This window comes from Haliaeetus leucocephalus, unplaced genomic scaffold (assembly GCF_000737465.1).
Source record: "Haliaeetus leucocephalus isolate CR32 unplaced genomic scaffold, Haliaeetus_leucocephalus-4.0 Scaffold2, whole genome shotgun sequence".
Classification (NCBI taxonomy): Eukaryota; Metazoa; Chordata; class Aves; order Accipitriformes; family Accipitridae; genus Haliaeetus; species Haliaeetus leucocephalus.
Genome location: NW_010972438.1, coordinates 3410426 through 3436772, shown reverse-complemented (window position 1 = coordinate 3436772; position 26347 = coordinate 3410426). Strand labels below are relative to the sequence as shown.

General features: G+C 39.3%; 1 protein-coding gene across 1 annotated transcript in view; it reads left to right on the top strand.

Annotated features, from left to right (window-relative positions):
* CNTN6 (contactin 6) overlaps positions 1-25923 on the top strand; it is a 93523-nt gene extending 67600 nt beyond the window's left edge. The window contains exons 10-21 of the mRNA XM_010573181.1: positions 1913-2040; positions 8577-8752; positions 9091-9208; positions 10074-10232; positions 10324-10473; positions 14066-14136; positions 16899-17133; positions 17689-17804; positions 19467-19653; positions 23152-23264; positions 24970-25138; positions 25817-25923. Of these exons, the coding sequence (XP_010571483.1) occupies positions 1913-2040; positions 8577-8752; positions 9091-9208; positions 10074-10232; positions 10324-10473; positions 14066-14136; positions 16899-17133; positions 17689-17804; positions 19467-19653; positions 23152-23264; positions 24970-25138; positions 25817-25923 (1729 nt within the window). The remainder of the gene's footprint in view (positions 1-1912; positions 2041-8576; positions 8753-9090; positions 9209-10073; positions 10233-10323; positions 10474-14065; positions 14137-16898; positions 17134-17688; positions 17805-19466; positions 19654-23151; positions 23265-24969; positions 25139-25816) is intronic.
* Positions 25924-26347: the final 424 nt, after the last annotated feature.

Below are 26347 nucleotides of genomic sequence, written 5' to 3'. Positions count from 1 at the left end.
TTGAAGAGCATCCTTTGTTGCTTCATATTTTTCTCCTCTCCAGTTTAATATGGATATATGATGGATTATTAAACCCAAACTTATTTTCTCATCGTACTACAAATTGCATGCAAACAGCTGCTGCAGTACCTGGTGATCATTGCCAAGGAAACAAAGATTTTTCATTCAAGCCTAAATCCCTTCCCCTCTCAGCTCCACACCCCAGTGACAGAGTGCCTGGCACCACAGGGACATCTCAGCTTTTCTCATTCCTAAATCCAGCCCTGCCCTCCTCAGGAAAAGATCTTGTGGCAGGGTAAGGTCAGACAAGAGTGGGAGACATGAAATTGGGGGATGTAAGTGAGAAGACTGCCAGAAATCCAAGTCTAGCACTTCTCTTCATCAGCTGAAAGGCTGGGAGCCTGTAACGGGAAGCAGAACAAGGTCTAATGTGTGTTACGCATATAGCTACAAGTGTATAAATACCAGAGTGGAATGCAGCAAGACACTATGATGTTTTTTGTGTGTGTGTTTAATGGCTACAATATTACTGCCAGCTTCAACTTCTGCTCTTGTTATTGTTCGTTTCCTTTAATAATTCATTACATCATCCAATCTTATGTTGTTAGTAATAAATATTAAATACCCAAGCTGTGATGCATGAATTAGATATTTTCTTTTTATAAAAGGATTCTTGTATTAGATTTAAATGTCAATTAAAAGAGGAATATAAAAAAATAATTCAGTGCTTCTGTGAGCGCTGGAATGGATGAAGCCTGGTTTCCTGTGGATTTGTGACTTACAGCTGGGTTTTGTCAGATGTAAGAAAGTGTGGCATTTGAGTGCAGCTCTTCCCCAGTTGGGTGCAGATTCTCTGATGCCTACTAAGGAGCGGGCTTATACAGTGGCCTTATTGGCAAAAGGGGCTGCACATAGAGACCCTGCACCCATTTTCATGAAACTTCCAGGAATGTCATGTCTTTCAGCCCACTGCCCTTCTAAACTCAGAAAAAATTGTCAAGAACTTCAACATCTACTAGGTGCAACAGGTGGATGGAAGAACTGACACAAAATTAACAAAACATTACAGGATAATATTATTTTCTGTCTAAAAGTTCATTGCTTACCTAATTCAGTTTTCATTTTGAAATTCTCTAGCTTTGATATAGATGTGTTCTGTATATTTGTGAAGAAAATTGCAAAACCCTGAAGTGCTGTCCTTGTATGTAAAAGCAAAAAGGTGCCAGGCATGAAGTGAAAGCTTACCTAAGGAAAACATATGCCGAACTCTGTACTGACTTACATCCTAAAGTCTCTCATTGACAGGAAGAAGCATATGAACAAACTTAGAAATTAATTTTGCCCATAAAACCCAGTACTGGTCCTGAAATTACCATTAAATGGAATTTACCCAATATTCTGCAAACTAGTGTAAACATAGTGACTAATAAGGTGATTTGAGGGCCCTATGAGACAGCGATGTATTTGATTTGGCTCCTTGGCTTGTGAGATGGCATTTCAGCATCTCAGCTAGTCTGCTAATGTCTTTTAATAATCCTGACAAAATTGCACAGGCAGCTGGGCTCAGACACAACATTAGTATGGCATAGGAGCATTGGGATCTGAACAAAAAGGCCCCCCGTAGTAAAATACAGCACAGCTAGGTAACAAGTTGGGTCTTCCTTCTTTCTCTTGACACTCCATATTTTGCTGCAAGAAAGTTGGCTGGATAAGTTAATGATCAACTTCAGTATGTCAATATAACATTCCTAATACAGAAATCAATAATAAGCAGAGGTGAAAATTGGTTGATACATATTCAGCTTTCTGTAGAAGAGAAAAAGTGTAACAGAAGCATTGAAATATTAAAAGTAGCAGTTCCTGTAACAGAAGTCTTTTTTCTTCTTTTTTGTTTGTTTATTTTTTTCCCCAGGGTCATCTTACTAGAGGACGGTGGTCTCAGGCTCTATAACATTACCAAATCAGATGCTGGGGTGTACACTTGTATAGCAACAAATCAGTTCGGAGTTGCCAGAAATTCAGGGAACCTGATTGTGAAAGGTACTTTAGTATTTTGTTTTGTGCTTTTTGAATATTAGAAACTATGTGCTTGTTTTCATTCAGATGCTCAAGTCTGTGCCAATCAGTGCTAGTATTGGCAGGTTTTTATTTGCAGTTTAAAGCTGAAACTGCAGCAAACACTGCCTGCAGCAAAGAAAACCTCATGACCGCACCACTCCAATGATCAATTTGTTTATCAGGGAGGTCTCCCAAGATATCCACAGAAACAGGTAGTAACGTTAATAATGATATTTGCACTGCAGTACTATTTAGACGTCTGAGGTATGGGCTGCACTGTTGCAGGCATTAGGCAGCCAGAGTTTGAAACACCACCGAGGCAGCATGGAGGTTCAGTGTACCCTGGGCAGCGTGCTGGGATGAGTTTGTTCCGCTCATTTACAATTTATGACACGTCTGAGACTGCAGAAGAGACTTTAAAGCTGGGGTGCCAAAAAGAAATAGGATGTTATGAAGTAATCTGAAAATCAGGCGGGTTTATTTTCTTCAGCGTGGGGCAGATATATGTTGCATACATTGCATTCCTGCAGATCCTGAAGCCACCCACTCCTTCTCTGCATCCCAGCTGCTGTGCGCTACCTTGGTAAATAACTCCAAAACAAATCAGAAATAACCTTTAGGACTGGAGAGCCAGGTTTCCTTCTGGGGGGGGACCGAGTTTCCCCCCCGGCTGCTGCTTTCTTTGCTCCCAGCTCTTCTCTGGCTAGAGTGGACTTGGACAAAGTCATGGCCGAGAGAAGTGTGAGGACGCAGGGTTCGCAACCCTTCACTGGGAAGGACTTGACCCTGGGTCTCCTCTACTCTGGATGAGCGCTATAACCATGAGACTCCAACCCCCAGTGCAGAAAGCGGGCAGCCCCCAGGTCACCGTCGCGGTGAGCGGTGTGCCGCTTGCCCACGAAGGTGTGCACTCACAGCGAAGGACCGTTTGTGCAAGGTCCCACTTGGGTGACAGTCCTTACTTGCTGTCAGCCACAGCTGCGGTGGGCACAGCCAGTGTTCAGGCACACGGCTCTGCTTACCTTCTCCTGTTGGTCTAGGCAATTTATTGAGCAGCCTGTGTTGCTTTTGGGTGCGGGTCTAAGTCTTCCCACTGAAAACACTGGCAGCTGCAACTCCTGATTCAGCTTTTCAGACCACCCTGGTGAGGCCAGGAGTTTTATTTGTAGATGTTGTGATGCTTTAGTTGGAGGTGTATAAATAAATTCCTTAACAGCCATCCTGTGATTATCAGTTTAAAGATCCAGAAAATCATGTTATGGGCTGGGAGACGCATCATATCAAATGGTCACATCTGCTGTAATTCTCCTTCCCTCCAAAGCTGCAGCTTTGTCTGCGCTGGGGCTGAGCTTCTGATGTAACTGCACACTCTGGCTTAGCTCCCAATGCAGTGATGCTCTGCAGGGGGGTGTCTTCCTGCAGTATTTTTCACCTTTCTTTGAAACATGGTTAAATACATTGTGGAACACATTAAAGTACATTATGCCCAAAGCAGTCCTTTGCTTCAATTTTTTGCCGTGTTGATGGATGGTCTATCTCCATTAGTAAAAAGAATTTGTACAAACTTATCGCTCAGGTGGACTAGTCCAGAGCTGGAGGACATGAAAAGAGATACTGTTTGTATAGATATTCCTATGAGCAGCATATGAAATGACTACGCTCTGACCGTTGATCACTGACAGAAAAAAAAAAAGGAAAACTGAGGCAAACTTAGTGTGTTTGTTTTCTTTTTGCTCCCACATGATCTTTTCAATACAGATGTTTTCTTATAAAAGTGTTCGTATTTGTTGATTTTAAATGAAGAGAACAAGTTAAAAAGTGGAACTTCTGAGATTATAGTAAGCATATTAATTAGTTTTGCAAAACAGCTAACAATAATAATGTCTGTAGTTACAAGAAGAGCACATTATTAAATGTAGTTTGTAACTCTCTCTTTTTTCTTAATATTCTTGTTTTTAATGACTTTAGAATGGTTACTGTAGCCTGCAGGCATGACCTCCTCCCTAACCTACTGCAGCTGGCAAAAATCTTTTTCATACTTATACTGTGAAAGAGCAACTAGCATTGATGCAGTGCAACATGTAATCTAAGACGATGTTACAGCACAGCTAGCAATGAATAAACCAAGAAGTTTAGGGTTTAGGCAGTTCTGACTTCATTAAGGTTATATACCATTTCACATATCACATACATACATCCTAATGGAGCAATATGGGAAAACCACATTAAAATAGGAAAAAAATATTTTGTGTGGCATTTATGAAGTTTATTAAAACACTGAGTAACAACATGGTATAAAAATGATCTTGTTTGCAGGGAACATTTGTTTTTGTTTCCCCTCTGGAGAAGTTTTGGCTGTTCAATTATAGGCCTCATTGCTTCAGCATTATTTTCAACTGAAATGTCAGAACTTGGAAAAGCATATCTAATGTGCAAATTAAGTTTATTGCTGCTCATTGAGTTGTTTATTCTTTGTGTGAGAAGTCTTTATTATACCTCCAGCACTCACAACATCTTATCTATTTTCTCCTCTGGAATGGGATTTGCCATATAATGCATGTCTGCAGTTACTAAGCAAGATAGATAGATAATGCAGAACCAAGAGCTTTTAAGAAGCTTTTAAAAGTATTTGAGGTGGAAGTCTTAAAGACAATCCCGTAAAAGAAGCAGAAAATATCGCAGAAGTGAACCACTCTGTCAGTGGTATAACTGGATATGAGCAGGCTAGAACAAGAGATACAAGAGGATGATAATACCATAATAAAGTGGATTTTTTTGCTAACACTACTAGAAAATCACACCTCACACACAAACCCAGTATAATTCACAAAAGGACAGTTTTCAGTTTTATTTGGTGGAAGCAAATATGTTCATGCCAATAAGAAAGTAGACTTCATATAATACTAATGGCATATAGCTATTGGCATTTGTTGTGTTGTAAGAACAAACCTTTATGTTCTGATATTCCAAAATACCAGTTCACTAGAGGGTTCCATAGAATGCATTTTTTTCAAAATATTTATCTTTTCCCTGAGGAGGCATTCCATAAATTTTAACAGATAAATGATGACTGGAATTTTTATTCCTTCTAATAACATTCCATAACAGGATTACAGATGTCTTATTTCTGATCTCTTTGAATGTGTGATCAAATAATGACACAAGAAATTACATGACAGACCTAATGAGGCAACCATAATATTATTGGAACCTTCTGATTAAGAAAAGTTTCAAAAAATTCCCAGCCAATTTCATTACAACCAGCTGGAGCTAATGGCCCCTTCCTGTACAACAGATGACTGGCTTTGAGGGAGGCTTAAAGATTTTACAAAAAACAGGACATGATTTCCTGTTTGTATTCTATGGATTTTAGAATGTAACTATTGAATCCGATTACATATTCTATGCAGTTCTGTTTGTATCATTCTTGCTTCATCCTACTTTGACCTTTCCATAGAAATAAATTGATTTTATTTATAGTATTTTACTTATTTATAGAATGCTGTAATTGTACACAGGGCATTGTAGAAGAGGCAAAATGCACCGATGCTGGTGACCAACCATCCAGTACAGAGAAGCAGGAGTTACAAAATGAGGTGGCATTAAGTCTTGTGGCAGTAGAGGTGATGTGGGTCTTGTGAAGGGTAGATATTTTAAACAGAAATTTGAAGGACAGGGAGTACTTGGCACATGGAAAATTCAGTGGTGGCGCAAAGTTTTATTAATGCTGAATGAACTAAAGGAGCAAAGATGAATTTCATCCCAGGTAAAAGTGCCTTGATTTGGAGTTTTAGCAGAATACCCAATTCAAAGGGTATCTTCAGGCTGACATCAAAGCAGTGCAAAACAGATACATCCAAGTCAGCTTTAAGCAAGACAGATAAAATACCAGCAGCAGTTTATACGTGGCAGCAAGGAGCTCATCTTAGGCTTTGGGGTCTCTCTGAGAGGGCTGGGAAGCTGAACCCTGCAACCACTGTTTACTCATACCCAGACATTGAGCTTACCTATGGAAGGCTCAGGAAACATGCCGTTTGATTGATTGATTGATGTTGTAAACGAGCCTCATTAGGGCCAGCCCTCTCCATTCCCAAGGGCAGTCAGGCTGTACAGGAGACAGGAGCTGTGGAGGTGACCCTTGCAGTGATTTCAGAGGAGCCAGTTCCCACCTCCTGGTTCTCCCAGCTCCACCACATAGCTCAGACCCAGGGGCTACAGGAGGTGGGGGACAGCCCAGGCTGACCTGCCAGACCCTTCGACACCCTCTTGTAAATCAGACGTAACCTTTTGCATCATTTATGAGAGAATACATGTGGAGATATCTCTCCTGCACAGCTAAAGACAGAGCAGACTAAACCCAAGTGCAGTCTGGGAAAAAGTGTGTCATAAACTTTCAGAGCAATGTAGAATTCCACTTTGAGGTCGATCGTGGTGTTCAGGGGAAGACTTTGATTCTTCAGTGCCACATTTCATTGGCTTTAAAAGCTCAGTGTAGAGATCACAGGGGTTATAGGTTTAAGGAAGGAGCGAGTCTTACAGGATGACTTCGGAGGGAGAGATGACGAGTTTGGAGGACCGTATCAGGCCAGAAGATCATGCTTCTCCACCTGCTAGTGGCAGAGAGAAGTTCCAGCTATCACGAAAGCAACTTTCCATTTTTTAATGTATAGCAGGGTATCATTTCTTTTTTCTTCTTTTAACACATACAGCATTATTGCAAGTAATAGAATTTCTCTCCTCAGAGTGTTATTCATGCAGTTCCATTTCAGCTGTGAGAATAAGAAGTACAGGAGGAAAAGCAAGAAAAGAAAACTTTGTGGAGGTTCTCTGTAGTTCCCAGATACTTTTCAAAATTGTTCTATAAAAGTTACCTGTACTTCACAATGGAATTACTTCATTTGAGATTTATGGAGCCAAGTTCTCTGCCAGCGTGTGCTGAAATCAGTGGAGTTGTGCCAACAAAGAATATGGCCCTTGAATCATCTGGAATTTATTGCATCTGACACACTGCTTCCAGGGAGAGGAAGAGATTTCTCTAACCTAATGATGGAGTATCTTTAAGACAGTCATCTGAGGCCTTCACATTTTTGCAGTCCTTGACTTCAGACAAACTGACGGAGCTCCCACAATGATAGTTTTATGTGGCTGTGAAGAGCAATCAGAGTACACAGAGAAATCTGAGAAACCGTATTCCAAGTATGAGCTCTAACTCACAATGAGAACCTCTGACACTCTTAATGATACCAGAAAAAAATGCCTAATTTGTCTGTAACAATAAAAATCAGACAAGTTCGTTCTTTGTTTTCCTTGGAAAATGTTGGTTGATGCCTGCAGCAGGTATATCACTGAAACTAGCAAGATCTGGTTTTATTTTAAAAGACTAGCAGAAAATGCAACATTCTACCTTGTTTCTGCTTGACCACTGCCATAACAGTCACTCATCCAGTGCAGCTCAGATGTTGGGAAGATGCCCTTCAAGTTTCAGCCCATATTGCCTGTCTGTACCTACATATTAATCAGTTACTGCAGTAATGGTGACAGTCTGAATGGAAATGTGTTTGAAGTTAAGGGGTTGGATGCCCTATCACGCATCGACCCTTTAGAACCAAGGCCTTGGTTGAACCGAAATCCTGAATTTTCAAGTACATTTCTAACACATAGAGCTAAGCAAGAATGAACGCTGAACTAGTACAACTCACGCAAATTTTCTTCTCCTGCTCTCACATTATATTCAGAACATATTAATATTGTTGAATAGATTCTGCTCTCATTTCATTCATGTGCCTCTAAATTCTCACCATTTTATAACACTTTCATGCACAAAAGCTTTATTCAAGGGAATTGCTTACAACAAAGTGGTTGTTATCTCTAATCTTTCTGCCACTCATATCAACAAAAGTGAAACCATATAAACCTATCTGTTTCCCCTTCAGCAAGCTACTACTTCATAAGAGCTGCAAGTTTGTTTCTCAGTGTAAGGGGTTAAAAAAGATTACATCAATAGTCTTTCTGTCTGTGAAGTTATCTTCTTTGAAGCTGTAACATAAGCAACACTGTGTGGTAAACTGCCACTAACATTAATATAGATTAAGGATCTCAATATATAAAGTAAGCAGAGATGAACAGCAATTTTGCTTTTGCTGCAGTTTCCTGTAAGGAGAGATTTCCACGTTTGAAGAACCATGGGCATATTTTTAACAGTCTTAATAACAAAGTCTGTACTTTTTGAGCTGAAATCATATCTATTGACTATGGGCTTTACAAAGTAACATATGACTAATTTAGCATGTTGCCTCTGACATCTGCTCGCTCTCAGAGGCACACAACGTGCTCATTGTATTGATACTGCAAAGGTAATAGGCTACACATGGGTAAGAGTTCTGAAATCATCACCATATTAGAGATAATTTTCTTTATTATGGAACATTTGGGCCAATTTTAAATCATTTTGCAAATGGTACAAAAGTCATTTGAGATCTACTATTTTTATAAGCTTTTTTTTTTTTTGGTCTCCACAGAAAGGACTGTAATTACTATTCCACCTTCTAATATGGATGTAACAGTTGGAGAAAGCATAGTCCTTCCTTGCCAGGTGTCTCATGACCCCTCCGTTGATGTGGTGTTCACGTGGTCATTCAATGGCAACAGAATTGATTTTAATAGAGGAATACATCACTTTGAAAGAATTGGAAGAGTAAGTTTCTTAAACTCCTTGGTGCTTAATGAAGCTATTTGCCAGTCGTTAGAGAACACAAATATTTATCATAATTCTTCCATTGCTATTTATATGCATGGCAAATCACTGTTTCTTTATAAGGGCTGCAGCCATTTATTTTTCTTTTTTAAATTTCATAAAGGCACTTGAGTTATTTGTGAAGCCATAATAAAAATGTCCACATGAAAGAAACTGATGATAGCTATGAATATTTTAATTTAAAAGCTGAATTTTTTATTAATATTGAGCAATTTATAAAAATGTCCAGTATGGAAAGCATGGTGTGAGTTATTAGTTTACTTTCTTTGTATCTCCAGGAATCTGTTGGGGATTTGATGATAAGAAATATTCAGCTACATCATTCTGGGAAATATGTGTGCATGGTACAAACAACTTTAGACAGTCAATCTGCAACAGTAGATATAATTGTAAGAGGTATGTCTGTTAAATGTAGACACATATATCTTCTGGAGGAATTAGAAATTCTTAACATCAGCTGTTGTTTAAATGATTCCTAGGATATCAATTCAATATCTCAATAGTGAAATGCCATATATCTTGTACCCTTGGTCCCAAATTGGATTGAGATTCTGGCCAGCGTGATCCTAATGTGCAGTTAACCCAGAGAGATCTGTGCAATTCTGCCATGGCCTCTTTGGAAGGTGAACTTTTCTGGCCACACGGGTCAATGTGGCAGGACATAGGGAAGTCCTCTACTTTCAGCACACTGCTGTCACTGGCTCCTTGCTGGGCATCTCTGGGTCACTGTGCAGGCTGGGAAAAAAACAAGAGACCTGGTTCCTTTCCACTATTTGGAGATGAGATGAAACATTATTTTCTATAGTCAACTAACTAATCTTTTTACTGCCAGCAGAAAAAGAAATTCTGTTATGGGAGCAGATCCTCTAAACCCTAGCAGAAATCAGAAATCTGTATAGTGCACCATCTTGCATTTTTTCTAAACCTCAGTTTTGATTAAATTCAATAGGAATTCTGAAGATATTAGATGGTTCAGCAAAAGACACATTGGGTAACTTTGTCAGACAAAAAAAATCATTTCCTTGTTTGCAGTTTTCATGTTAGAAACATAAAGACATTCATTTTCCTGACTCTACCCCCCTCATTAACTAGAAAAATGTAATACAGGCATGAAGCCATTATTTAGAGATTGTGCTGCTTTTATGGAACTGCAGCTTCATGAATAATTCCACTGACTTGAGAAAGTAAGAGTTGCCCAACCCAACCCAGCAATGAATCTTCTCTTCCTAATACCTTCATCTTAAAATGCTAATCATATTAGGCCCCCCAGGTCCACCAGAAGATGTTAAAGTTGAACATATCTCTAGCACTACTGCTGTGTTATCCTGGAAGTCTGGAATAGATAATAATAGTCCAGTCCAGATCTACAGTATTCAGACGAGGACTCCTTTCTCAGTTGGATGGCAGGCAGTTGCAACAGGTGAGCAATTTGAGAATTGCCTTGTATTTTTTGCGTATACCATTAATTACTCCAAAAATAAATTGTCATGACATGTTTATTTTACCTTTAGTTCCTGAAGTCGTTAACGGTAGGACTCACAAGGCAACAGTGGTTGACTTAAGCCCTTGGGTTGAGTATGAGTTTCGTGTGGTTGCCAGCAATAGTGTTGGAATTGGGGAGCCAAGCAGACCATCAGCTCTACTGAAAACCAAAGCAGCAGGTAAGACCCTAGTTTCTGTCAGTTTTTTCCACACAGACACATTGCCAGCTCGCAGGTGTGAGAATTTCACTGCAGCAGAGCCACTGACTCCTAAAAGGTTACTTATATATCTGTCTGGCATTTTAGTCTGTAGCTGCTGTGGCTTCATGACAGCAGACCTGTGCTACTGGTGCAAGGGATGTTTGGACGTGATCGAGGTACCAGACGCTTTGCTCTCTGGTTTGGAGATCACTTGGGCCAGCAATAAAGGCTGGAGCTGGCCCATGCTTCCTCCCTTTGATATGTTCCAAAATATATCTAATCCCCATACCTGAATACAAGCTTTCATTCAAGCAACTGAGGAGTAACATTTGTTTTCTTCCAATTATAACCACGTTTATACCCTCCTCAGGGACTTGCATAGAAAATGATAAAGCCAGCTCTCTGGCATATCCTAGCACAAGCATGTAATGCCTTTGCTGCAGAGGGTATTTGATATCTGAGCATCAGTAGGGACAGGATATTGGCTTTAACTGGAGGAAATAAATTGCAGCATCCAAAGCCCAGTGAAACTAATGGCTCCCACTGACTCCAGGGCAGGATCTTTACTATCTGTCTGTCTAACCTTTACACATTTTTCTTCTGGGACTTGGAACCTCATAGGAAGAAGACTCATTCTTGGATGACCGACACTGTCAGTCCTTTGACCTACTCAGTTTGGTACAATTTATTTGAAGCCCAAACCTTTGGTTTGTGTTTCTCCCAGCCCCCTGCTTATCAACTCCCTTCCACCTATAAAATCAGTGTTTATAGGACAGAAAGCAGTAAAATGGAAGCAGGTTTTACAATCTACTTTCTCTTCTCTGTTTGTCTCATTTGCCAAGCTCTGAAGTTTGGCAAGCTGCTTTTCAAGACAACTCAAAATACAGTATTGTACATTATACAGCATAAAATACATAGATCCTTAGAAAGGGGTATCCATTTGTTTCTCAGAATACCTACAACATTTGTCCTAAGGCAGAATTACTTCAAAATGTATTAAATTGGTTGATCTAAATTTAATAAGTTCTTTTTCCTACTTTTGAAGCAAAAACTTATACGGAGTACTGACACCAGAAAAAAATATTTCAGCATTAGAACACCAGTTTTGATAGATTTTGTCAGCTTTCCAGGTGCAGAGAGACATCAAATGAGTCTTATCAGCAGTCAGGACTGCCTGGCCAGTGTGGTAGTAAAGCAGATCACAGACTGCTCCCAAGCAAAGGGAAAAGCCTGAGAGCCTCCAGGCTGGAAAGATGTACTGATCCTGCCTGGGCCATGCATGCCCGAGTGGTACCTGACTCCTTCCTCCAGCAGAACCACGGGAAGCTCTCACATGCAAGGAGTAAGGAGCAACGTGAAAAGGGAAGGCTAAAGAAAAGCTGGAGACAGGAAGAGGCCAGATTTTCTAAATTTCCCAGCAGAGTATCACAGATAGATGTTCTCGATTACATGATTGATCATGAAGTCAAAATTAGTCTTGAGAAGGTCTTTCTTGCTGTCGCTACCTTGGGGCTTTGTAAAGTGTGGTATTCAAAACCACCTATACAGTCAGTAAACGCTTTCATCTTTTAAAGCTTTTTTTTTATTAGAAGGAGTCACAAGGCTAGGACTAGAAAGAGATAGAAACAATAAAATTAATATTATTTATCATGGCCATAGCATAAGTAACATCATTTCCTTACAGTGTAGCCTCATCTGAAGCTTAAAAAAAGGAATAGGAGTCATTTCAGGTTTTAGTTGCGTAACCCCTTCACTGCTGTAAATCATTCTGTCTCAAAACATTGCTGTGCAGTAGGAGAAGTAACAGCTTATCTTTTTTTTTTTTATCAGAATAGGAAACTGAAAACAGTATCACAGTGTGGACAGCAGAAGACTGGCCATGAAAGGGTGAATTTGAACTTCACTATTATAACAGCTATTTTGCCAGCTGAAATCTGAGCATTAGTAGATTTGTGGATGCAAATGAGCCACTGTTCATTTCATTAAAATGGAGCTGAGAATTAATTGAGCCTCTGTTGGTGCACTCAGCTGTAAATTTTCATCTGTTTCTCAACTATGACCCAGTTGAGGCTCTGCTGAGCAGTAGTACAAATTTTTTCCCCATGCAAATGTAGTAAGTACTGAACACATTTAACACATGAACTAATTGAGCATCAACTGGTTCATGAAACAGTGAAACACTAGGCTTGAAAGTCTGTTTTTTCATTTTTTTCCTTTAATGCTGTTCTTTTCAGTCTTAGATTATTTGCCTCTGATGTGCACAAAGACTTTGATTGTGAGTGACAAAATTGAATACGTATGCTAAACTCTCCAAAAGAGCCTAGCTCATTTGCAGTTGTACTCACTTTTATGACTGCACAACAAGAATATCGTGAAATTTCTATGTTTCTAGAGAGGATGAAATCAGATAAAGATTTATATGAGGACCGGAATCTAGAGGTGATAGTGGGTTGACATAAATTTCTATGAACTTAAAGAGCTATTGCCTTTATTGCCGCTCCTGCAGCTGGGCTCACGCTGGGTAGAAGAATGGGGAAGGACAGGCAGACGTGGCAAAACTTGTCAAAATCTCTGTAAAAGCTTCTGAGATATAACTGTCCTGCCTATTTCTGACCCTGTCTTCAGCCCTGTCTTGACACATCCAATTTTCAGACAGTGTAATAAAATAGTACCAAGGGTTTGGAGATGGCAAACAGTACAAATGCCCTCTTGTAGGGGGTTCCTGTCTCAGTCAGTTCCAGGGTTGTCCTCTTTTTTATACTTCTCCAGCAGCTGAAAAGGAACATGATGTCATCCTTGCAAGAAGACCGATAGCGAATTATTTAATAAGAACAAGGCTGGTCTGTCTAAATTCCATCCATTATATCACAATCCATTTCCCCAAAGCTGTCAACATTTATAGGCTAATGGGGTGGGCATGTTTATGGAAATACAGAGCAAGAGGCAAGAAATGCTGATATTTTCTTTGCCTCTCCACCAAGAGCCATTTGAGTGATGAGAAGCCCCTTCAGTCTGGAACACCAGCACATCGCTTGACCTCAACCCTGTACCTATGGAGCCACATACCTGGAGCAAATCAAGCTCTAATCAATGAATTTTTGGACACTTACAGTGTTGGGAGAAGGAAAAGAGCAAATTAAGAGTTTTGAATTTCCTAAGAAAGCATACAGCCAATTAAAAAAAATTAATATATTGCTCCAACAACATGTTTACTGAACAAATGCATAATTAGTAAATCAGTAGTGTTGCAGCTACAGTCTGAATGGAACATCATTTTGCCAATTAGTTGATGAGGCATAATAATGTCAGATACTTGATGCTACTAGCTTCTTTAATTAATTTTTTGAACCAGGGTACTCATGTATCAAATACATCTGTGGCTTCAGCCTTATAAACTTGAAAATGTGTAAACATAATTTCAGTTCATTTTAAATGTACTGTTATAGTCCCTGTTCTACGTGTTGAAAGGCAGAAGAGCTGCATGACAGCTAGGAAGAGCTTTAATCACCTGGTTGGCAAGACCCCCATCAGTAGTGGTAGGTAGTTGCAAGCACCATCTTTTCTTCTCCAGTTCCTGTCGTGGCACCAACGAACGTCAGCGGAGGAGGAGGGAGCCGTTCTGAGCTGGTCATCACATGGGAGGTAATGGTTTGCTCAGTTAACCTAAGGTCTCTAATGGGGAAGAGTCCGTGGGTGAAATCACAGCCCTGCTGAAATCTAAAGGCTTTTGGTCATTGGCTTTGGCTGAGCCTGGATTTCATCCTGCATCTGGAAAGAAAACAGCCTGTAAGATATACAGCAAGTTTTCTGTGTTATAGTGAACAATTTATAAAAATAAACAGTTTAAGAGGCATGTTATAAAGATGTTTAGAAGTCTGTATAACCCTCTTATCTCCATTGTACAGGAGGTGCTTAACACACTAATCTGCTTGGCCATTTTCTGCATTAACATTTTTCATACTTTTGTTTACATGTTTTTCATTCTGGAACACTGTGCTGACAAGACATATCCTATTATGCGTTAAAGGAGATGAACCCTTTAATTCTCCAGCACTCCAGCGAGAGGAGAGAATATACATTTTCAGAACAGTTAATACCATACTACAAGTTGCAATGGGTGAGCGCAGGTCATTTCAGAGAGTGGAAAATGAGCGTTATAGGAAGGAACTGTCCTTCTCCAGCCACCCCGCAGCCTCCCCACAGACATCGTGATGAAGGCAGGCAGCCTCTTGCAAAGTCTGTGCAGTGATGAGGCAGGTTCTTGGTCAGGACTCCAGCCCCTATGGAAAAACTCCCCAAAACACAGCTCCCACTCTCTGGTTTTTTCATTGCCACTGAAAAATACATGTGACGTTAATGTGCTTCACCTAATTAAAACTCTCCCCTGGCTTTGAGGACATCTAACTAAAGTAGGAGCTACTCCATGCCATCAGCAGCACCCAGCCTGGAAGGCAGGAGCCAGGCAGCCCTGCCGTGTATCTTACTGTCAGGTGGGACTGTCTCAAAGGCTGCACAAGATGACCTCTGTTTAGTTCGTAATTTGGGACAGGGCCTCCAAAAACATGGTGCTTCCTTTGTGTCATGGAAAACATTTCTCCATTAAGAAAAAAAAAACAAAACACTTTTAGTTCAGCTTGAGCAACGAAAGTAGTCTACTCTCTCTCTTGACTTCATTCTTTTTTCAAAGAAATAACCAAGGTCATGTATACAGTTTGAAGGAAAGTAAAAGGAATTAAATTAAGCTAAAAGTGATGTTATTCATCAGCTGAGCAAGTTACCTGTGTTCCCCTGTATGCTAAAAACTGTGCCATTTAAACAGCCTTTTGGGGGAGGAAGGGAAGTGATAGGAAAAAAATGAGGTCAAAAGAAAAAAAACCCAACCACTAGATAAATAATATTGCCAATGCCTTCCCTTCTCCATGCTCCAGACAGAGTGAAACTTCACTTTTACTGAACTAAGTTTTCTTCCATATGCATCTTTCACTCTTTTGTTTCATTTTCTCCTCTACTGATCTACTCTTTGGGAGCAGAAGAACATGAAAATTGAAAACAACCTGAGAGATCTCAATCAAATTATCCTGTTGGACTCCATAGTGTGTCCTGAAAAACAGTCAGAAGAAATACTAATTATGCCAAGCTAACAACACTGAACACGACTCTCCAGCTCTCTCTGATGAACTCACTAAACATCTTGATTAAATCTGAGGTCACAGAAGCCTCAAAAACAAATTAAATGCTCTAGAAAGTAGCTTGAACTCTTATAATTCCCCAGTGCACCATCATCCCTCACACTTAACTCTCTCAGGACTGGAAAAGAGATAGAAGTGGGCATATTGGGGAATTAATGTTTGTAAAACACTTAAGGAAAATGCATTTGTTATATATGTCAGGCCAGGTTTATTATTAGAATTAGAAGGAATTTATGAAGAAAAGAGTAAAATAAGTGCCCTGAAATCTTCTGATGTACGTCCCAAGTTTTTTTCTCCCATCTTCCCACACCGTTAGTGGTCCCAAGAGTTTCTCTGCAGGAGAAGAGACTGGAGTCAGGAGTGATCACAAGGCCTGCAGTTCTGCCCCTATGTTTTTCTTTCTCTTTTTGCACCATTTTCCGTCTGCTTTTCCATGGACCTTACTTTGATGCAAGCACCTAAAATAAATGTAGTTTTGCTGAGGAACACTTCCTTCCTCCATGTACTACTGATCTTATCTTGTTTCATAAATGTTCTCTTGCTTTGAGAAGCCAATGTAGAAGTATTTTTATCCCATGAAAACAAAAAAGTTTGTGCTGGCTACAGTGTTGATGTAATTGCCTGTTCAGTATGAGTCATTGATACATATCTTGACATGAGATTTTATTGATAGAAAGATTAATTTTGTCATGTTGACTTGCAATAAGGTTTCTGTTCTAAACAAACTTAAATAAGAATATGTTCATGCACTTGAGACATGCACTTGTGCTGGAATAATACGTAAGTACTGTAGTCATATGCGGGCAGTTATACAGCTGACACACACTTCTGTGTATACATTTACTCCTTTCCCGACTTTTTTTTCTTTAAAAATCTTTTATTTAAAATTAGCATTCCCATACCCCTTGGGGGGTGTGGAAATCAGCTACAACCTGTACTGAGTGAAATGCTTTTAATTTTGAAAACTTCATGCCTGAAAGAGAATAACTTTAATGGAGCTGATCAGATCTTCTGTTTCTAAATTGATTGCCTCAATAGATTTATTATTTTGATTTTTATTTCAATATTACATTGACTGATGGAGCAAACATTATTATCTTCTCTAAGGCACAGTCAACTAAATCAATACCACTAAAATATACTCAGAGAATGAAGATTCAATTAAAACAGTGTATACTTGCAAATGCTTATTGACTGACTGCCTTGTCATTACAGCCAGTTCCAGAAGAACTACAAAATGGGGAAGGTTTTGGCTACATCGTTATGTTTCGTCCTCTTGGCTCAACAACTTGGACAAAAGCGGTGGTGGCTTCAGTGGAAGCAAGCAAATATGTTTACAGGAATGAAAGCATTACACCTCTCTCTCCTTTTGAAGTGAAAGTTGGTGTCTACAACAATGAAGGAGAAGGGACCCTAAGCTCCATAACCATTGCCTACTCAGGAGAAGACGGTAATGCCTGTTGCTCTTATTAGTAATAGCTGTGTAGCATCAATAGGTCCCAGATGTGATCAGACAGATCTCCACAGGGATATTGAGGAGCCTTCTCAAAGCTGCTCGTGGAAGTTTGACAAGAGACACGAGAAAGAAGATGAGAAGTTGAAGTAAAAAAGGCAAGGGACAGATTTTCAGAATTGCTTTAAGTAGACGGCATGTTTCAACTTATTTGTCCCCAGGGAACTCCCACTGAATGGGCTGGGAAGATCGGGAGACATTCAAAAGCGTAGCTCTCACAGGGTCTAGCTTTTCAGACCACTCAGTGCAGCTGATCTCCTCTGAAAATCTGTCCCAGCTTATGGGTAATGACAAATTTTGAAACCGGGTTTTGCTGATGTTCCACAATACATGGGTAGTGAAGCAGGTAATTCTTACCAGGTTTCCTGAGCCTCTGCCTGCTGCTTCCCCCCAGAATCTCTTCCTCTTTTCTCCAATCTCCCTCAGTTCCTGGTGTGCCCCCCTTTTGATAACACAAATGTTCCACCAGCTGTTTTTTCTCCCATCACCCAGAGCCGCAGATAGCACCAGCCGGGGCTTCAGCACTGAGTGTTTCGGCGGCGGAGGTGGAGGTCTCCTGGCAGCCCATCGCGTGGAACAGGCACACGGGCAGGGTGCTGGGCTATGAGGTGAGGCAGCTGGTGCTGGTGGTGTCTTGACACTTTACAGATGTGCCTTTCCTGGCCACATTTGTATTCAGGTTCCTCCTCCCTTGCTTCCAAGTCAACAGATAATGGAGCTCTTCACCTGACTCTCATTAGCAACATTTCACCTGAGATAACCACAAGCATTCACAGACCAGGACTGCAGCTCTGTCCCAGACTTTTTGTAATGTAATTTAAAACCTCAAGATTAATCATTTGTGATGGCTACTATAAAAGGATTCGTGCTTGTTTCCACAAAACAAAGCTGATCCTCCCTCCTTTTACACAGCTGTAATGCTGTCTGAGCACGATGGGGTACCTGATAGTCTGGGGGCATGCACATGACCCATAGCATCGCTTACAGAAGAAACCAGGATAAATGCACCTCATTGCTATCCAAAACTTGTGCTGCGGCGTATTGGAAAGGCTTTTGGCTTGTCACTTCTCTTAGAATCATAGAATCATTTAGGTTGGAAAAGACCTTTAAGATCATCAAGTCCAACCGTGAACCTAGCACTGCCAAGTCCACCACCAAACCATGTCCCTAAGCACCACATCTACACGTCTTTTAAATACCTTCAGGGATGGTGACTCTACCACTTCTCTGGGCAGCCTGTTCCAACACCTGACAACACTTTAAGTGAAGAAATTTTTCCTAATATCCAACCTAAACCTCCCCTGGCCCAACTTGAGGCTGTTTGTAGTGAGCACCTGCTCATTTACTAATAACTGACAGGGTTTTTTGCCCTGTGCACTGGGGTGCATTGCTGGTGTCATGGCATCAAGCCCAGGGCCAGCTCCAGGGCCAGGCATTTCTGGGTCTGAGCAGGGAGAGCTCGAGGATGCATGGATGCTGCCAGACCCCCCAGCTGTGCTGCTGCGGGCTTTGCTCTGGTCTTAGTGGGAGCAGAAACCCAGTGTCACCCGTGTCTGACATCCACAGGACAGAACAGAGGTGCCTGTGGCTGAGGGGGCAGGGGGGAGCAGATTTTTGTGTTAATAACGGGTACTTCGAAGTAACCTCAGGTGCGATTCCTGAGCATTTTACTTGCACAGTGAAACAATTTTTTTTCTTTTAATTTATTTTTTTTTTTTTTAGATATGATAAACCAAGAGTAAAGCAAGTCAGAAATACTTTAAATTCTGTCCTATCATTACAAATGTATAAATGAAGGTAATAGGGGTCATGTACACTACACAAACCTTCCTAAATCAATTACTCACTGAAAAAAAAAACCCCAGGTCTAAATAGCTGTCACTGAATCAAAACTAGAGGCAGGAAACAAAATAATTAAAAAACCCTCTTAGATGACTGAGATAAAGGTTTCTATGTATCTTTTAAAGTTTTCTTCAAATGTGTTCAAACCATAAAACCAAAGAAGCTTTTAAAATTTCTCACCTTATGAAAGGTTTCCTTTTGGACATCTATAAAGTTAAGGATTTAATTTACTTCCTTAATTAGTATTCAATCTCTGAAATTTTATTTCTTCTCTATAAATATTCATGCTTGGTTTTATTTCCCGCTAGTTTTGAATACAAAAAATCCTGTATTCCTTGAAATCTTCATTGTCAGCATGTCTGCTTCCCAGCCAAGTCTGTAATTGATGGAAAACAATGAATTGCCTGTTCTTTGTTCTCACTTTTCAGGTTTTATATTGGACTGATGATCCCAAGGAAAGCACAGCTGGTAAAGTCAGAGTCAATGGGAATGTAACAGCCAAAAATATCACAGGACTAAAAGCTAACACAGTGTATTTTGCAACAGTTCGAGCTTACAACACTGCAGGGACAGGGCCCTCTAGCACCCCAGTAAATGTCACCACTAAAAAATCACGTGAGTATTCAATTCCGTACAACAAATGTTGCAAACTCCCAAGTGTGATAGTGACATTTCAGCTTACCGTGACCCATCGCTACTAAATGTTGCAATATCAAAGAAAACTGGATCCCATATTTCTTCATAAAATTAAGCAAAAAAATCTAGGACCAAGAAACTTCTCTATCTCTTCCCCAACAATGTTTTTGTGGTCACCATCAAGTTTACTCAGACTGTGGTATTTAGGACATTGATATAATATTTAGCTTCAGGTCTGTCTCAATGGAAGCCAAAACTCTCATCAACTTAAATCAGGTTATTTCCTTTACCCTATTCTATTTATATGCTAAAGTAATTCTTTACACCTACAAAATTAGGTAACACCGGTGTTTGTGTTCCTACAGTACAGCAACTGTTAGGAAGGAGTTCCTTTTGCATTGCAACAGCATGCCACTTGCTTTCAGGAGATTTCAAAAGAGATGCAGAGTCAATAAAGGAAAGCTGTTCCACAGGTCAAGCAATAGATTTAGGTGATGGGTTTGTTTGATGTTTGGTAGATTTGGGGAATATGGGTGTATTTTTTTAAAGAAAACTGTTGAATGCTCCAAATGCAGTGCTTTTTTGAGACCTCTAAACTGTGCACTACAGAGGGTAGCATATGGAATAGACTCACATAACTACTATTTAATCATTAATTTTTTAAATTTTCTACAACTGTAGAAGCAAAAGCATATGCTATTCTGTTTGTGAGAAGCAACTTCATGAAACCAATGCTTTCATGGGGCCATCCTCCAAGGTAACAAGGAAGCACTGAGCACCATCCTGCAAGATTGAACCCATGAAGTAAATGTTCACTAAGAGCAAAATAGTCATAAAGCAGGAAATCTTGGTAATCTGCTATGTACCAGAGCGCCCCAAATTCATTACTGTTTTAGCATTCAATTTTTTTTTATATTTTCCTTGGACTATGTTTTCCTATAGTCCCTTTTGCACAAAAAAGGAAATATTTCTCCTGTCTTTCACCGATTTTCCGCTTGTCTGTATACTGTTCCATGCTACTAGTGAAAGTGCAAGACAGGAACCACTTGTAAAATGAGTTAATGATAATAGTTACCATTTAATGTAAATAACATAAACCAAAATAAAGCCAGAGAAGGTATTTCTTAAGGACACAAACAGGACTCTAGTCACAGGCAGTTTCTTAATGGAAAATAGACTCATCTCTGGAAATGATTCTCTATATTCGTATGTGCATATGTATGAAAGACAAGTTAAAGACATGGCAGTCAAGTGACAAGACATATAAGGAATAAATTTGCTTTGTTTTACATTGACTTCATCTTGTCAAATTCAGGATTGTGCTAATGGTTCATTTAAAAATTAAAGTCAAAATAACCCCTTTAATATTTAAAAACATATATTAAAATTTTAAGCTCTAGTCTCTGAAAGATGCAAGCACTTTCAATATGAGTAGAGGTGATATGTCAAGAGAATATAAACAACGTGCATCTACAGCAGGAGCTTTAGCTTCAAGGTAATAGCTCGGTCTTCCTACTCATTGTCCAGGATTCCTACAATGTTCTGTGCATGCCATTATTGTAGGGACTAAGCAAAACTAAAATGGTCCTTCTGCCAAATAGGTACAATTCTGATTAAAACATACTTATCTAAGATCAATTTAAGGTCTAAGTTGATATCCTGGTTTAAGTTTAAACTACTTAGGAAAGTGGAAATTATGTCCTCCTTCCATGAACATACTGCTCTATTAGGAGCTGTTGTGAAGCTCAGCTCTTCTGCTTTTTTACTTATATGTCATAGATTTCAGAAATCTCTTTGCTTTTTTTTTTTCTTTAAAAATATATACATCAACAGATACAAATATTAGAAATACTTTGCAAGGATAAACCTTGACTCAGTACAGCAACAAAGCCAAGTGTTACTAAACCATGAGACTAATGTCATTAACGTAATAAACTTGAGCATATACTTGGGACTTCTATTATTCTTGACAATGCTGATTACAAGAAATTAGTTAAGGAAATGATCTGCTAATCTTAGATCTGAAAAACTGTTTGCAGTGGTTTTGCTTGTGGATATTACCATGGATTTGGGGAAGTCCTATGTTACCACCTATTCTGATCCCTGGCTGTATAGCAAAATGAGATAATTTTGTTTTGAAAATCATCCTGTGCTGGTTTTTCAGCCCAAAGACTATGAATTAAGATGGTTTTAAGTGCTATGCTAAAAAAGATTTGAACAAGGCAATATTCACCCATTTTTGAGTGCTTCCAAGACTTTTCAATGAAGTATTTGACATCCTTTGCTTCTTGTGAAATTTTTGTCACCAAATTCCTTACATAAAATATTTGCTGAAAGCAACAAAGAGGTTTCAAACAACATTTAAGTAAATTTGCAGGTTTGTGTATGTGAATGTACATGTGAATGCCTTCAAAAAGAAAATGAATCTTTTTCCAGCATTGACAGTATGGCTCATGGAAGGACATCTGCTTATATTCACCTGGGTGGTCCACTAACACCTCCTTTCCCTACCAATGGGATGGATTAAATTTCTCCACAGTCATGAAGCAGATAGATATGAAACAACAGGCACCATCAATTCTATCTCCATGGGAAACGAAAGAAATTGTGGAGTATTACCAAATCAACAGTACCTTCCAAGTCATGTACATTAATCATCAGTATATAGGAACTGTAGGGAGAAAAGATGGATCCCAGAAGTTAAGCATTTTAAAGTCAGGTCTGGGATACACGTTTCTCCAAATCTCTCCTCCTTTTTCTTAATTCTGTTCAAGTCCTTATTTCCTCTAACACCCCCAGTGCCGTCCTCTCAGGCAGGGTCCAGGAGGACACACCACGGAGAAGGAGATAATGTGTTGCTCTAAATCTGACATACAGTTCAAAGGCACAGTTTCAACTTCACATGTTCACACAGGATTTGATTTCAGTCACTTGTAGGCAAATTTTCAAAGTCCTGGCACTTAGGCATAAAAAGCCTTTGAAAAGCTACTCTCAGCCTATTGTGTTGAGAATTTATAAAACCCTACAATGTTTCATGATGGATCACATGGAGACTTTAATGTGTAGCTCTTTGTAACCTGTCTTCATGGCTGATGAAAATCTTGTCTTTTGTTTTTTGCTTTTAGTTTTAGCTTTTTCTGAAATCCATACAGCAAAACATTCTCTAGCACATTGAAATACAGATAGGAACAACTTAGTACTTAAACAAAATCTATCAAATGTAACTTGAACTGTCAGACACTGTCAGGCTTTTCCTGATTTCGAAAATGAACTCTCACAGTAAGTGGGTTTGTGCTATGAATATATCTTTATTCTGACTAATAGGAGAGCAATGATGGACTGGAAAATATTTTTTACTCTTTTAGGTTTGAATCACCCATGCATTTGCTACTTTCATGTCAGCAGCTCATTCAGTTACACTATGCAAATTAATATTCAGTTGTATCTTGTGATTATCATAATCTTTTTCTTTTAAAGCACCAAGTCAACCCCCAGCAAACATCGCCTGGAAGTTGACAAATTCCAAAATCTGCTTGAACTGGGAACACGTTAAAACAATGGAGAATGAATCAGAGGTGCTAGGCTACAAAGTAAGTAATTTCTGTATCTCATTAATCAGACATGTTGTTTATAATAGAGGTACAAACAGTGACTAGTTGAAAGGCAACTGTTCGTTACCTGGAAAACAGTGACTTTTCTGGAGTTACTGGGATGGTTGGCTGACATTTACACAAATGGAAGAATGGCTGTGTTCGGTCAGAGTAGGACCTCTTTATCCTGACACAGGAATTTTGTCCCCAGTGCTGGATCTCACTTGTCCCCTTTCCCTTATAATCTCACTCATCTAAGATTCTTGCATTCCCATCTTTTGGGGGAAGGAGTTTCACACATATATAAGAGGTAGAGAACAGGCTCTTAAGCATTAAAGACAGGCATAAAACATATTTAAAAGTTCTCACTCTGGCAATTCGTAATTGTACCTCTGAAAAGAGGTAGGAAGATACTCACATAAAGATCAACGTGAATGAAGTAAAAAACACTCCCATAAATCTATTTTTAAAGGAAAAAAAAATTCAGTTTAAAGTTTTTTTGCAGTGGCTCTGACCCTAAAAGACTTATGGAAAGACTTTTTTACTCCTGAAGGACTGTAAATATGGAGGTGGAGAGTGCTTACATGAGGAAGGGTTCTCAGGATCAAGACCCTCGTGTTGCTAGGCATTTTAGTGTCTACACAGAGTTATTTATGTCTAGGGAGGAAAAGGACACAAAAACCCCCCAGCTTGCAATCTTTCTTGAGTTCATATCCTTTTACACCCTAGTGAGTGTGTTTGAGTAGCTCCACACACTGGGGAAAAAGTTAAAACTAGACTATTGACCTTTTTTTCCTTTGTGTCTAACCTACCTGCTCCTAGGCCACGCTTACTTATTTTATTTTGATATGGAAAGAGTGCTTTAAGTACCTGCTGCAGTATTTATTGCATGATCTCTGTTTCTCCTTCTGCTTTGCTCTTCAGTTGCTTTTCTTAACATAAGTATGTCAGAAGATTGTCAAGAGAAAGGAGTCAAACACTGTCATTGATGTGCGAGCAAGGAAGAAAGGCTTCTTGGAGGAAAAAAGCTGTTCTTAGTCTGTAAGATCCCTGTCTAGGTTCCCCAGGCTGCTCTGCACCTTGGCCCATGATTCATTAGCTAAAAGACCTAAGTGCAAGCAGGCGCTGGATCCATCATGTTTAGTTGTAGAAATGTGCTTCTTAAGTGGAAACCCAGATGCTACTATCTAAATATCTTTCCTTTCTTGAAGTCTTTAAAAACATACAGCTATGCAATGTCCCCAGTTTTCATTAGTAGGTGGTAGTTTTACACAGAAGTCAATGTGAATGTTTCTGACTATAAATGCTCGCCACAACCAGGCAAAATTTAAAAAAAAACCAACCCAAAACCTCAGTTCCTGAAGTGTCAGATGAGTTCTGGATATAAAAGGTGTTACAGATTGAAGTCTTGTTTAAAGGTGTTTACAGATGAGCATAAATGTATTGGATAAGGATTTCATAACCCTACTTTCAAGGTAAACCTCAGTTCTAGCAGACAAATGCTCTCCTGAAAGTTGGAGTAAATGCCCGCTGTGGTCTCCATCACAAAATTCTGCAGAATATATTTCTATGTTTTGAATTAAGTTTAATACTCTGCAGGGTGCTGATAGTGCTCAGCAAATTTGGGACATGACAGAAGATATTCTGATATTAAGATATTAAAAATAAATAAATAACTCTTGTATTCTAATCCCTTTTTGCTTAGATTTTGTATAGACAAAACAGACATAGCAAAACACACATACTGGAGACAAACAACACTTCAGCTGAACTTCTGGTACCATTTGAAGAAGATTATCTCATAGAAATAAGAACAGTCAGTGACGGGGGTGATGGCAGCAGCAGTGAGGAAATTAGGATTCCAAAAATATCAAGTACGTGAGATTTTTTTTTTTTCTCTGAACGTTACTGTGTAATAAGAAATCTGTGTGCCTCTAAGAAGTCCAATAGATTAACAGACTTTCCATGACCACAGGTGGCCTCCCTCCTGTTGCTTTGTAATGCTGCGTACATGTAGATTAGTCTCTGGTACTCTCAGATTCATTAGTAGAGAAAGTATTTTGCACAACACCTAGATGTGACTCTATTTTTAGTGTAGGTCTCTGTCTGCCCTGGCCTGCAATGCTCAGGGAAGGACAGAGAAATAAGCTTTCTTGCTAAAGTCAAAGCTGCAGCTCCCACTGTATAACGCAGCTCTTTATCTGCTCTGAAGCTGCTGCTGCTGCTGAGCCAGAGAATCTCAGCCCTGCTCCATCGCTGGGGTGGGGTTACCCAGGGTCCAGCCTCTGCTCTCTTAAGTACCTTATTATTTATGCAAAATGGAGCATAGTTTTGCAACAAACTAGCCAAAACCCTCCTAAAAGTGGATATTCACCCATGGAATTGCTGCTACAACTTAAAAAAAATTAAAATAAATAGAAGTAACACTTGTGGATAATGTTTCATTTTGCAAATAGAATAAAGATTGCTGTTATGCTGGAATGTATAGAAAAACTTTTTTTTGACACAAATTTACTTTTGTCAGAAAATTTTCTGTGCTTATATTTTTACAGGTTTAAGCTCTGGAGCAATAAAATTGTCCCAAAGGGCAAACCATATATTGACATCTGGGATCCTGCTATTGAGTTCTGTTCTTATATCGTTTTTCCTTGATGATTAAAGCAATGCTCAGCCATGGACTTTTAGAAATAAACTATGTGTAGATTTTATCTTAACCATTTATCTTCACCGTGACCAACATTCCTGATAAAGAAAAACAGTGGGGATGGGGGAGGGAGATAGAAGTGGTCTATTATTAAGAAAACATTAAGTATCAATATTATATTAATTTTTAAAAATAAGCTTTGAAATTAATGGATAAATGTATATGCATTAATTACATGGAGTGGTGCCAAACATAACTTGAGATTGTAAGGAGAGTGGTCTCAAATTTTTTACAAGCAGTAGTTCTTACTGAAACTCCAGTGTAGTGGTATGTCAAATATGAAAGACCTCTGCCGAGTTGTTATCATTGAGAGAAGAGACTAGCAATTGCTTGTGATGTGGATATTATTTATCTCATGCTCTTCAATGTATCCTGTAAA